This window comes from Syzygium oleosum, unplaced genomic scaffold, assembly GCF_021117445.2.
Source record: "Syzygium oleosum isolate NSW1041296 unplaced genomic scaffold, Sole_v2.1 Sole_v2.25, whole genome shotgun sequence".
Classification (NCBI taxonomy): domain Eukaryota; kingdom Viridiplantae; phylum Streptophyta; class Magnoliopsida; order Myrtales; family Myrtaceae; genus Syzygium; species Syzygium oleosum.
The window spans coordinates 2759658-2773081 of record NW_026607509.1 but is presented as its reverse complement, the minus strand read 5'-3'; the positions used below and the strand labels follow the sequence as shown (position 1 = coordinate 2773081).

Here is a 13424-nt window from a genome sequence, read left to right as displayed (position 1 = left end):
ACATAAAAATGGTTGAAAACCTCGTCTTACGCTAATAATTCACTAATACACCTAGAATAGTAGGAAGAACCGGGGGGGAGGAGAGAGAGAGAGAGATAGATTAATCTTTGTCAAAGACAATGTTTAAAGTAGGTGTTATGGTGGTTGGTCCTGTGTTTCTTAGCTACTTAATTGCTTTATCTTCAAACTCTAGCATCCAACCACGTAAAATACCACCAAAATAAATAAACTCTCCAAAAAGAATAATGAAAATAAGAATAACAGGATAACAAAAAGAAAGGGAAGGAGGGGGGCTAGTGAATGAGGACAAAACAGATATTAATGAACTTGAGCAATAGGATCTCTCCCTCTTCCCCCCTCTCTCTCTCTCTCTCTCTCTCGTCCCTGTTCTTCCTCATCATCTTCCAATTCTCTCTCTCTTTCTTTAAAAAACATATTAAGCTTTCGTGGAAGGAGACGTTTCCTCGTTCCTCCAGTTGTTTGTATCTTTTCTCTTTCTCACGCATAATTAACTTTGAACTTTCGTTCTCTCTCTCCTTCCTCTTCAGTGAATTAGTTAATTAGTCGATCTCTTTGTTGGCCATGAAAGCTGCATCAAGAAATGATTTGAAAAGGGGGGGTCAAATCAAGAACAAGAACCGGAGAGAACCGGAAAGAGAGTGAGAGAGAGAGAGAGAGAGAGAGAGAGAGACAGTGCAGCGAGCTTCCCCTCTGATCCGTTCGCCAGGTACTTCTTTTGCCCCCAAAAGCCGAAAAAGCAGCGGAGAATTTTTTTTCATTTCCGCACACAGCCCATGTACGCACGCATGGTGATTCGCTGTTCATCGAAACGAGAAACATACACACACATACGTGTTCCATCACCGAGAATTTTGATCTCTGAAGACGGAAAAGATGATGAGAGAGAGAGAGTGGTGGGGGAGGGGGGAAAAGATGGGCATCTTTTTATCAGCCTCCCTAACCTCATCTTACTGTTTTTTACCCTCCTCGCTCGTCTTAGTTCTTGTTTTTTGTGTTCTTGTTTTACCCTTTTTCAGGATGGGAAAGTTGCAGACAGCAGACTGATGACAGGGAGCTGAGATTTTCCTATCTCTGTGAATCACTCCATAAATCTCACACAGGTGGGTGATGCTGTCTCAATTCATTTCTTTCTTTTTTTTAGGCCATGACCATGTTGTCCTCTTTGTCTCTCTCTCTCTCTCTCTCTCTCTCTCTCTCTCTCGGGTGTCTGAAATCGCTCTCTTGGTATTTGTTTTGATGATTGCAAGTGAAAATTATGAAGTGCAGAGATTGATGTTGATGATGAATGAATAAATCACGTGTACCCAAAAACAATGTCTACTTGACAACAATAATGAATATATAAATGCAGAGATCATAGGTCCTTTCATACTCTCTCTCTCTCTCTCTCCCTCTCATATATAAATAAACATGGCTCCTGCACTTACTTTTCCTTCCTCAGCTCCTTCCATCCTACCCGCCTCTCTCTCCAAGCTCGAAACTTAGAAAAGATCAGAGAAAGAAAAGTGATGACTATCGCATCAAAACTTTTGATACTCAACAAAAATTTTCTTGGTTTCTTTATTTGTTTCTCAGGTCATTCATAAGTAAGTTCAACAACAATACTCAGATTGACTCATCGTATGGGTTGATTCTTGATTCCACGCTCACCATCAGTGTGAAAGGTACTTCTTTCAACTCAAAGCTCATTCGCACATGCGCGCGCGCGCGCGCGCACACACACACCCTCTCTCTCTCTCTCTCTCTCTCTCTCTCTCTCTCTACCCCTGACTTGCTCAAGCTTCTTTCCTCTCTTTAGGATAAGTGCTGCATGGGCTTGTCGCTTTGTGTTTGATCTCAATTTCGCACATGAAGGTGATGAAGATCACTAATAGCCCATTTCTCCTCTCTCTCTCTCTCTCTCTCTCTCTCTCCGCTATTTGTTTTGTTCAGTGAAAGAAGACGAAGAGATAAATATTGAAGTGAAGTGAACAGTGTCGATGGCGACTTACTTCCACCAGAACTCATCTGACCCAGATGGAGCCCTACAAACCCTCGTCCTCATGAACCCCACCACCTACGTCCACTACTCCTCTGATGCCCCGCCTCCGCAACAGCAACCCTCGGCAGTCTTCCTCAACTCCTCCACTGCGGCGCCGCCCCACTCCCAGACCCAGCAATTTGTCGGCATCCCGCTACCCGGCCCAGCCGCCGACTCGCAGCCCTCATCCATGCACGTCCACCCCGACATCTCCTCCATGCATGGCTTCATGCCCCGCGTCCAGTACAACCTCTGGAGCTCCCTCGACCCGTCCACAGCGGCGCGTGAGGCCACCCGCACCCACCAGCAGCAGGGGCTCTCCCTCAGCCTCTCTCCGCAGCAGCCCCCACCGCCCCCGGCTGGGTACCGGTCCTTTGTCCGGGCCGAGCGCAGCGGCGATGGAGCAGCGGGTTCTCAGCCTCCCCCAGGAATTTCAGGCGGCGAGGACGTGCGGATCTCGGGCGGGTCGCCGTCGTCTGCCTCGGGCGTAACAAACGGTGCCGCAGTTGGGTCGGGCATGCAGGGGGTGTTGCTGAGCTCCAAGTACTTGAAGGCTGCACAGGAGCTTCTCGAAGAGGTTGTTAATGTTGGGAACAACGGACTTAAGGCTGAGATGCTGAAGAAGGCCAGCGGGCAGAGTAAGCCGGCTGGAGAATCAGCGGCAACGAAGGAGGATGGAAGTGGCGATGGCAGCGGTAAGCGCGGCGCAGAGCTGTCTATGGCGGAGAGGCAGGAAATTCAGATGAAGAAGGCTAAGCTCATAAGCATGCTTGATGAGGTAAGGCTTACATGGTAATTATATGCATGATCAAGTTCTTGTATAACTAAAATTGAAAAGTTATGGAGGAATTTTGGGAAAGAAACTGCTCTCTATAATCGACTATAACTTCTAAAATTTTGAGGTAGCATTCAATTCAAGGATTTTCATTTAGTTGGTTGATTCCTTCTTAACTCTAATCAAAGTTCATGCAAGTTAGGTAAGAAACTGAGTTCTATTAAACTTACAATGCAGTTCCTCAAGTTGGATCCTTGTTTGTATCAGGTTGAACAGAGATACAAGCAGTACCACAACCAGATGCAGATCGTGATATCCTCGTTTGAGCAAGCTGCAGGGATCGGCTCTGCAAGGACGTACACGGCCCTCGCGCTGCAGACCATCTCGAAGCAGTTCCGGTGCCTCAAGGACGCGATAGCGGGCCAGATTCGGGCCGCCAGTAAGAGCCTGGGCGAGGAGGATGGCCCCGGAGGGAAGATCGAAGGCTCCAGGCTTAAGTTCGTCGACCACCACCTCCGGCAGCAGCGCGCTCTCCAACAGTTGGGCATGATCCAGCAGAATGCTTGGAGACCCCAGAGAGGACTCCCCGAGAGATCGGTCTCAATCCTACGCGCCTGGCTCTTCGAACACTTTCTCCACCCGTAAGCAACATTCTCGATGATCATCATTTAGAACTGTTGCTTAAAATCACAATTGACATAAATTTGCTGAAATTGTTCTTTCCTTTTTTATGTTTAGCTACCCGAAGGATTCGGACAAACACATGTTGGCCAAACAGACAGGGCTTACTAGAAGCCAGGTATAATTTGCCGATCTTTTGTCCTAATTGATTCTTAATGCTGTGAAGGTTCAGAGATTAAATGATGCGTCGATTGTAGGTGTCGAATTGGTTTATAAATGCTCGAGTTCGGCTTTGGAAGCCAATGGTGGAGGAGATGTACCTGGAGGAAGTTAAGGAGCAAGAACAGAATGGGGGAGGAGCAGAGGACAAACCAAGCAAGAGTGAACACGAGGACTCAGCATCCAGGTCCTCTGGCCTCCAAGACAAAACCCCCAACTCCAATGAGAACAGCACCAAGAGCTTCAAACCCAAAGAGATCACCTCGAGGAACCACGACACCCCTGCCATCTCGACTAATTCGGCTTCCTCCATAGGGGCAAACGTCCGCAGCAGCAATTCCGGGTTCACTCTTGTCGGCCCGTCGGAGCTGGAAGGGCTGACACAAGGGAGCCCGAAGAAACCGAGAAGTGCCGAGATGCTTCACAACCAGAGCCATGTCTCGTCCTTGAATGTCAACCCCAAGCTCGGGGAGGCTATATCGATGAAGTTTGTCGATGAGGGGCAGGGCCGCGATGGCTACTCGATCATTGGAGGAGGGCCTGCAAATTTCATTGGCGGGTTCGGGCAATACCCAATTGGCGAAATCGGGAGGTTCGGGACCGAGCAGTTCGCTCCTTCGTTTTCAGGTAATGGGGTCTCTCCCCCATTTTCTGGGAATGGTGTCTCTCTCACTCTGGGCCTTCCACACAGTGAGAACCTCTCTCTATCTGGTGCTCACCAGAGTTTCCTTCCTAGCCAAAACATTCAGTTAGGAAGGCGAGTCGACATCGGAGAGGCGAACGAATTCGGGGCCATCAACGCTCCCATCCCTCACTCTTCATCTGCGTACGAGACCATGAACATCCAGAACCGAAAGAGGTTCCCCGTGCAGCTGTTACCGGATTTTGTGGCCTGATACATAGGACCACGGCTGATTCTCTCTGCATCATCGGAGTTCGGGATGTGGATGATGCAAGATGAAGAATGGTAGTGTAATTTTAGGTTCAGAACCGGGCTTTTCTCATATTGCTTTTCCCTTTTGCCTGTTCCCTCCATTGTTTGGGGAGTAAGTAAAAATGCATCGTAGTGTAAATAAAGAAAATAATAGGCCTATACTTTTGCATAGAAGTATTTTCAGTTAATTTAGACAGCTTTAGGATTTCAGAGAGATGATTGGGGATTGTATATTAATTTTGTAAGTTCTGGTGATGGATAGAATGTAATATCACAATACTTAGTCTTGGGTATACCGTTATATACTGCTTGTTGCTGTCGAGGTTTGATCTAACCAAATGCAGAGACCGGAAAAAAAATAGCCTTTTTCCTGTGATTGCTTGAAGAGAGTGACACCCTCAGAATCAATCTGTTGAAGGTATGTTATGCAGCAAAAAGTCCTAAATTGCTAAATCTTACATATCCGCACATGCTGTTAACAAAGCACGAAGCAGAAAAGACGAGAATTTCAAGCAGTACCCTGCTTCTAATCCTGTTATTCAGAACCATTAAAATGGACAAAAAGAAACCCACCATAGTAAATAAAATGCAAATCTCGAGGGATGTTCATAGCAGCTGCGCAGGCACCAGGAATATTTCAAGTTCCAAGCCTTTCCATTACAAACTCAAGAAAGAAGAATTGAAAGAGACCCTTGATATCGCAGATGAAGATAGCGAAATCTTCAGGAGAATGTTATATGTAGGTGGACTACTTCTGGAATACGATGTCATCGTCACCATCATCCAGGAGAAGCAGGAGGAGGTCTCTTCGGTCTGTGTCATGGCAACAAAAAGAATTGGAAAAAGAAGAAAAAAGACAAGAGTACTAGGTTCTTTAAGTCTATGAATATTAGAGCAGAAGAAAAAGGGGAATACATAAATAAATAAATATCAATAGAAGTCATTTTCTCATTTCAAGAATCCAGACTACTTTTCTCTCCTCTCCAAGAGCACTTGCTTTTTTGACTTGTTCACTCTCACGCCTTTTTTGATACTTATCTCAGTCACAGCCCCAAAAAATAAAAATTAAAATAACAAAACAAAACCAAGAGAAAAGGAAAGAGCTTCCTTCTATTGAGACTTATCTCATTAGAATAAGCTGAACTTTTGACATTTTGCCTTGCATGTTTGCACAGGTCCTATTCCCAAATCACAACCCTATCTGATTTTCACTTTTGTGGGTTTTGCCCACAATGGCCAGGAATCTCATGATGAGGATGCATTTCACCATCCCTGAATTCTGTTGTTTCAGAGAAGGTACACATATGAACTCCAGTGTAAAATGATGAAAAGTCTCTATCAGTCAACATTTATATGTGAAAGCTATTAGACGAGACACCTCACACGTATGAACAGTGTCCCCACATGAACTATGTTTTCATGAACTTTCACGAATTAATGAGAGAATAGTCACAAAAATTTTATAAAAAAAAAAGGGCTCTTGGCCCATTGAAAATTGAAGAAGAAGAAGAAGAATCAGACAGAACCAGGACAATTATAGTTTCACAAGAATGATAATTATTTGCGGAGGATCGGTGGTAGAAGAACCCAACCAAGAAGAGATCATACAAGGAAGCGAAAGGAATAGGCGAATTGACTTGAGATAGCAAGAATCTGGTATGGTGAAAAAGACCGCTCAAATTGGTTAGCGAGCTCTGTATAGTCCATAAAGAGGTAATGCTGTTATGACCCAACGCCAATATTCTGGCGGTAAGGACATGCATTCACTATATATTGCTGCACAGAATGGGATCGACACGTGACAGTTTCCACTCAATAAGGCTAATACTCCTAATAAGAGGTGATAAAAATATGGATTAATACTATGAAAAATTCCAAACTGGTACATCTGTGATAAATTTACCCCAAACTAATTTTTTGACCACCGAAAACCCTAATCTGATATATTTGTGATAAATTTACTCTCCGTTAGTTTCCGTTAAATTGTATTAATACCATAAAAAATCACAAACCGGACAAAACGGAGGGTAAAATCTAAAACCGGTACATCAATCAACTGCTATATGTCATTTAACTTGGTAATTTTATAGTAAAATTTAACGAAAACTAACAAATGGTATATTTGTCACAAGTGTATCAATTTGGGGTTTTTGATAGTCAAAAAATTAGTTTTGAGCAAATTTACTTTCTGACAAAATTTGCAGAAGTTGCAAATACCATATCTGACTCTGGAGGGAGTCCACCCTTTAAAAAGTAGTTTTGTACGGGATTAAGAATCAACCAAACAACCATTATCCAGAACTCAAACGAAAAAGTATTTTCTGTAACAGTCGTATCACGTCTTGCAAACCAGAGTTTAGCAAAATTTTGAAATGTAAGAAACACATTTCCTTATCGTGTAACTTTCCATAAAAGCGATTGATTTGCTTCTTGGCAGTGGCAGTGAAACTGTGGCATAAAATACTTCCTCGCACTTGCACAAAGAACATTACCTGAGGATTGGACCAATGAGAACTGAGAATGACAAAATGAGCCAAACCATTTGCCAATCAACTGTACAGTTAGTTCTCACTACAACCACACCGTAGAACAACAATTTACAAGCAAAAGCCGATTTTGGACATGCAAGAACTGACAACTCCATGACAATCAGGGTTATCCGCAACCAGCCGGTCAAAAAATCAGTAAAGTGGATATTAGAAGGTTAAGGCGTGCTAGATCCGCCATTGTTCCCGTCCAAAATGGCTAATCTTCTCTTTGCAACCTTGGACCGGTAACACCATACATCAAATGCCTCAGTTAGATCAGGATACCGAATATAGTTGTTTCCAAACCATTCAGTCAAGATATCTGCTTGATCACCTGATGGCAATGTAAGCACCAACGAAACGAAGGTCGATTCCAATGATTGCCACAGCTCACCATCCACTTTAAGTTCCACAGCATCGTCACCACTGGACACAGCGGAATCTATGGCAGGTTTGGCAACTCTTACAAACGGAAGCCAGACCTTGACTGCATGCAGCCTCTTTGATGCTGGCAAAATGACATTTCCATACGCGATTGACTCTAAAACCTTTGCCGCAACTTCAACAGTCTTCAGTGTTGTCTTGATCGTTTCACCATTTGGTTCTGGATTTGACGGATGAACTATCTTCACAACTTTATCTGATGCATCCATCCAACAGATAACCAAATCCCTCATTATCTCTAACTTTGTCAATATCTGACAGGCCCATGATAAATCAGATAAATAAAATTGAAGTACATGCAGTGCCTCAGAGGCCAGTTCCGATGACTCACAAAACAAAGACTCTAGCAGACTGTTAAATCTCGCAACGAGTCTACTCATGCACTGTTTTACCTCGGATCTTATCTCATCATCAGCTTTTAGTAGAGGTTCATCATCGTCTTCAGTAAGCATGTACTCGAGTTGCTCTTGAGCTGATGTTTTAAGATCGTTCATATCTGGAGGAGGTGATGATGTGGCTAGTTGAATAGCTGACTGAAAAATCCTCATAATAGCTAATGGATTGACAGGTTCAAGGCGGGAGAGAATTGGCAATACTTGCGATCCCATGCTTGGTATGGTTTTAAGAATCTCCTCCTCCTCAGTCTCTTCCCATGGGACTGCTTCCAAGTAGTTTACACAAGCACTGACGATCTGTGGGCATTCAAGCTCCACGGCCACACGAAGAATGCCAAGTGCATTCCTAACCCCATGCCAAATTTCATCTGTTGAGTTTTCTTTAACATAAAATAGGCGTAGAACATTGACATGGGAGTCAAAATCTGATTCTTGACAGTATACCTCAACGCAGTTGCGGGAATCAAGGATCTGACACGTTGGCCATTTCTCAGAGAGACGATCTGCAAAATAGTTGCTCTTCTCTATAAGGATGTGAGAATGACAGTACAACCAATCGTCTCGGCCATCACTAGTCCGCAACCTCACAACAGTGTCACTGCTTGACCGATCACCAAAATAACAAGGAGCCATTGCTTCAATGACCTGAGCTACGGGAAACCCAGCAGTCAAAGCATGACAGATGAAAGTCAACTTCACTATAGTTACCTCTTAGAGATTGAATAGCATCCTTATTTTACCATCTCCATACAGTGCCAATATCAGCATATTGCAACACAATATTTATGTCATTGAGCATCATTCAAAAGCAGCTCAATGTATGGCAAAGTATCTACGAGAGAGCTAACAAAATCCATTCACCTAATAGTAGCTACAAGCCTAAAAATATTGGAAAGCAGAAAGAGAAGCAGATAAATCTATAAAAGAAGAGCGACATCACATACATATGACTTTACTACAGTAATGAGCCCTAATATGCTTTGCTTGTCAGAGTCGTCTTTTAGAATAGAGAACTTGCAGAAGATCCGAACTGCTAATTAGCTACTAGAGTTGAGATTCTTCTCTGGAATTTGGCAATCATACTATGTAGTCTCCATGGGCGATGGAATTAATTTACTTCAATCACGTAAGAATATATTGAAGACTCAGACTAAACTGCGCAAATGATAATATTTTTGAAAAGACAAATTTTACAGGAGATCAAAATGTCGATGATGGAAAATTTTCAGTTTTTACTTTTTTTATTTTAGATCTTATCATTCATGAGACCAAACTCCATATTCTACTTAACAAACAAGTTCTCGTTGTTGTAATACGATTGTTCTTTGAGAAAATACTTGAAAATGAAGTATACTTACAACTTGTAAAAAACTTAGATATCCTCTCTTTTCTTTTTAGATTTTCCGTGTGACCGTCCTCATTTTAAAAAGAAGTCAAGTTTGTCATATATATTGTCACAGATATAGATATAAGTACAGACGTATCGATTGTAACCATCCCACCAAGGCACCTAATAGCTCCTATTGTCATCATTAAAAAAACATTCACAAAGGTTGTGCAGCCGCAATCTTTCTCATGGGATAAGATAGGAAAATCGACATTCTTTTTTCCAACAAAGGATGGAAATTAGTTTGAATGTGTAAATTCAGGCAGGAAGCAAACTAAGGAGTAAAGAGTAAAGAGACCTCATCACAACATATTGAATGATGTCGATCTCTCACGGACTTAATCCCTTTGCCTAGAGAAACTCAAGCTACAATTTTACCAAGCAATAGAGATTCTGCTGCAAAGTGCGGAAAAGAAGACCATCGGAAATATAACTAGTGCTCCATCCAGGCTAGCCTGTGGAACTGAGAGACGTGAACCTTCCTAAGAAGTCACTTCACAATATTGGTTTCCATGAACAAAAAAATCCCAAATTCCTGCGACATGATTTATTAACGTCTGACCTCTAGTTCGAGCAAGAACTTTTAGGGACCACAGATGCAAAAGATTTAGTGCATGTGTGTGTGATTGTGATGTTACTTGTACTTTGGGCTTTTTACCTTGCCTAATTCTGATGTTTTGCTGCATATTAACGAGAACCAAATTAAGGCATTCGCCTTTTGATATAGTAGCTTTCCCCTAACAAAGAGATGGATTCCTAATTTAAGGGTAAAAGAAGACGAGACTAATGTTAATTTCAACGAATAGCTTTGCTATCTTCCACAGCTAATATCCACTTGTGCCGAACGTTCGAGCGGAAAAAAAAACAGAAGAAAAAAACTCTACTTCGACGTTTGCGCTTATGGCTGTTAACTAGTTCCTACATATCATTGCATTCGGCTTTTTCAGTCAACGACAAATGCAGCATCAGCCACAATGAGAACAGAAGCCGCGAGCAAAGTTCACCCAAAACCACGACTCGAATTCACCAAAGAATCAGCTTCCGATTCCACAGCTGACACCACAAACCCCTCATGCAGAAGAGAAACAAGAGAAAGAGCAAAAACATCATGGAAGCACGACAAGCTCAATGTCCCCCCCACCCATAATACACACTCGGTCTCAGGCCCCACCGCCGAACCACACTGTACGACATTCGAAACGCCAAATCGCCCAAAACGAGCCATAACCGGAAGTTGCCGGGATCGCCCATTAGGAGGCGCTCCCGAAGGACAGCTCGAAAACCCATCAGACACCGACAACAAGCGGGCACCATCATGTCCAAATCATCCGGAATGCGAAGGAAGATAACCGGAAGCAAAGCAGATTTCGAACAACAAAGCACGTGGATCAGACACCCCGCAAAATTATAGCCCCAGAAATCGCATACCTCTTCCTCCGCCGCGAGGTGGGTGAGAATCATGGTCTCCTTAGCTCGAACGAGCAGCGGCCTCCTCGAGGCGCGGGGAACGGGATCGAATCAGAGAGACGGGGAGGGGGGAGACGAAGGGCGTCCACGAAACGGGGGCGCCATGAGAGACCGAGAGAAGGAGGAGAAGAAGAGAAGTGCAGACTGCAGAGTATGTGAGCGAGCTCGATCTGTGCATCCATGGTGACGGTGGTGAGTTTTTCTTTTTCGGAGAAATCGATTAATCCATCGACTTTCATTAAATTCACTTGTAATATCTAAAAAAAAAAAAAACTTTGAACAAAAAACCACGTATTACGCATTAAAATTGCATCGATTAAAGTCCGCTTTTCCACGTCAGCAAAAAAAAAAGATCACTTTAGTCTTGAATCTGATCCACGTCCAAAAATCCCTACCAATTTTTGCAAAATTATCGACCTCAAGAGACTGCCATTATTTCATATGAATGTGAAAATATAAGTGAAGACGCGGGTTCTGATAATGAATCTTTTAACTAGCCCGGATATTTCTAGTTGTGACTTTGCACGCGGGGTAAATTTGGGACCATAGCGAAAGTTCGTGATTTTTGTAAACAAAAAAACAAGGTGTGGAGCAAATTGAGATTGTACATAAAGTTTGGGTTTTTTTATGGGTTAATACCATCGAAAACCTCAAACTGGTACACATGCGATAAATTTACACAAAATTAGTTTTTTGACCACAAAAAACCCCAAATCGGTACACCTATAACAAATTTATCTAAAATTAATTTTTTGATTACCAAAAATCATAAACCGATTGATTTATGACAAATTTATTCTCCGTTAGTTTCTGTTAAATTGGATTAATACCCCAAAATAGCAAATTGGTACACTTATAACAAACAGAAGTTAAATCCCAAAACTGGTACACTCGTTAACTATTATGTGTCATCTAACTTAGCAATTTGATCGTAAAATTTAATGGAAACTTACGGAGAGTAAATTTGTCACAAGTGTACCAGTTTGGAGTTTTTCGTAGTATTAACGCACTTTTTTAATGGCTTAATTCCCTAAAAAATCCTCAACTTTAGGTCAAGTCCAAAATCTGCCTTAAACTTTTTTTTATCTCAGAAAAAACCTTAAACTTTAAGTCTAGTTCCAAATCTGTCCCAAATTTTGTTGTGTAAAAAAATCACTAAAATTCAATTTATTTTCAAAAATATACATTGTGATCTTCCAACTTGACGTGGCACTTCCACGTCAATAACAAATCCACATCAAGAAAGTAATAGGGCTTTTTTTTAGACAAAGAAAAGTTCGGAGCAAATTTGGACCGAACCTAAAAATTCGTTTTTTTAAAATTAAATATTTTTTGGTGGATTTATTATTGTTTCTAACTTTCATATCCTAGAATGGTTTTATTTCGGAGAATTTCAATAAATTTTGTTGGGTTGGATTTGTTATCGAAGTGGAAATACGACGTCGGTCTGTATTTATCGCCCCATTACTTTGCTGATGTGGATTAGTTATCGACATGGAAATGCCATGTCAAGTTGAAACTGGATCAGAGGGTATATTTTTGAAAATAAATTGAAATTTGCTGATTTTTTTTTACAAAACAAAATTTGGGGTAGATTTGGGACTAAACTTAAAGTTTGGGGTTTTTTTCTGAAACAAAAAAAAGTTTAAGGCAGATTTTAGACTTGACCTAAAGTTTGGGGTTTTTTCTGAAATAAAAAAAAGTTCGGAGCTGATTTAGAACTTGACCTAAAGTTTGGAGTTTTTTTAGGGAATTCACCCTTTTTTTTAATGGGAATTAAGCCCATTTTAGTGAATGTATGGTGAGAGAATGTGGACTGCAAACTTGTTAGCAGGCCCAACGTCCTCAATTGAATTTGTATTTACACCGCTGCGAGGTCCATTACAATCTCTTCAAATTGGGCAAAGGCCCAATTATCTAAAAATCATGTTCACTTTACTCCCACGTTGCACCTCCTTACAGTCTTTTTTTGTTTTCGAAATAGAGTATGTTTTTTTTTTGGTAAAATAAATAATTTAAAATATATATATATTAAAATGATTGCTTATACCGCTAAGGAAAATTAGCCTAATAATTTTTTTTATTGACAACAATTTATGCCTAACTATAATTCATAAATGAAGAAAACAATTTTATTCATACATTTTTGTAAGCGATTCAAATAATTATTTTTAGGAAAATGTTTTCCAAAACGTAAGTGACATGCAAATTGATTGACGGGCATAGGATCCTCTAATTGTTGTAACCAACTTAAATTGACTGACGCTTCCTTCCCTAGCATTGGTGGGATGTTTATGTAACATACTTCTCGTGTGCATATGGTCTAGTTTCCTAGTTCTCAGACATTTTTCCCATGTCAATTGGGTTGTGGGACAGGAACGAGGTGCGCTGCAGCATCCACGTCAGGAACAACCACCGGACATTGACTCTAACGTTGCGGAATTGTGGCGGAATCGCTTGTATCGGGGGAAGCGGGAGCTCTGGGATCGACAGATTATTCCGCTTCATGTATAAAGATGGTGCGATTTGATTCGAATAACCTTAGATTGAAGATTCGTGTTCGAACATTCGTGGTTCCTTCCAAATCATTATTTGCCAAATCGAGTTCTTCCC

At 41.7% G+C, this 13424-nt stretch overlaps 2 protein-coding genes across 6 annotated transcripts; one reads left to right on the top strand and one right to left on the bottom strand.

The window, feature by feature from the left end:
* Window positions 1–384: 384 nt before the first annotated feature.
* LOC115671407 (BEL1-like homeodomain protein 1) lies at window positions 385–4883 on the top strand. Of its 4 annotated transcripts, none has more exons than XM_056302735.1 (7): window positions 386–727; window positions 1038–1121; window positions 1597–1685; window positions 1954–2819; window positions 3054–3457; window positions 3555–3615; window positions 3695–4883. In XM_056302735.1, exons 4-7 carry the CDS (start codon window positions 2001–2003, stop codon window positions 4550–4552), a joined length of 2142 nt encoding a protein of 713 aa, XP_056158710.1. In that variant the 5' UTR covers window positions 386–727; window positions 1038–1121; window positions 1597–1685; window positions 1954–2000; the 3' UTR covers window positions 4553–4883. The 4 variants fall into 4 exon arrangements, with proteins under 4 accessions (XP_056158712.1, XP_056158710.1, XP_030448823.1 ...); XM_030592963.2 differs by having other exon boundaries at window positions 391–727; window positions 3084–3457; XM_056302737.1 differs by lacking the exon at window positions 1597–1685 and having other exon boundaries at window positions 385–727.
* A 2228-nt stretch (window positions 4884–7111) lies between these two features.
* Window positions 7112–11021, bottom strand: LOC115671569 (BTB/POZ domain-containing protein At3g05675). 2 transcript variants are annotated; one of them, XM_056302984.1, is made up of 2 exons: window positions 10773–11021; window positions 7112–8607 (listed from the first exon to the last, which is right to left on the bottom strand). In XM_056302984.1, the coding sequence occupies exon 2, from the start codon at window positions 8588–8590 to the stop codon at window positions 7295–7297; it is 1296 nt and encodes a 431-aa protein (XP_056158959.1). In that variant the 5' UTR covers window positions 8591–8607; window positions 10773–11021; the 3' UTR covers window positions 7112–7294. The 2 variants fall into 2 exon arrangements, with proteins under 2 accessions (XP_056158959.1, XP_030449061.1); XM_030593201.2 differs by having other exon boundaries at window positions 7112–8602.
* Window positions 11022–13424: the final 2403 nt, after the last annotated feature.

What these genes read in the sequence shown, in the direction of transcription:
- LOC115671569 (XM_030593201.2), bottom strand. Translation starts at nt 10,805, where the DNA reads ATGATTCTCACCCACCTCGCGGCGGAGGAAGAG. An exon ending in ACCTCGCGGCGGAGGAAGAG is followed by an intron (nt 8,603 to 10,772) that starts GTATGCGATTTC and finishes CCCGTAGCTCAG; the next exon opens with GTCATTGAAGCAATGGCTCC.
- LOC115671407 (XM_056302737.1), top strand. Translation starts at nt 2,001, where the DNA reads ATGGCGACTTACTTCCACCAGAACTCATCTGACCCAGATGGAGCCCTA. An exon ending in TCATAAGCATGCTTGATGAG is followed by an intron (nt 2,820 to 3,053) that starts GTAAGGCTTACA and finishes CTTACAATGCAG; the next exon opens with TTCCTCAAGTTGGATCCTTG. An exon ending in TTCGAACACTTTCTCCACCC is followed by an intron (nt 3,458 to 3,554) that starts GTAAGCAACATT and finishes TTTTATGTTTAG; the next exon opens with CTACCCGAAGGATTCGGACA.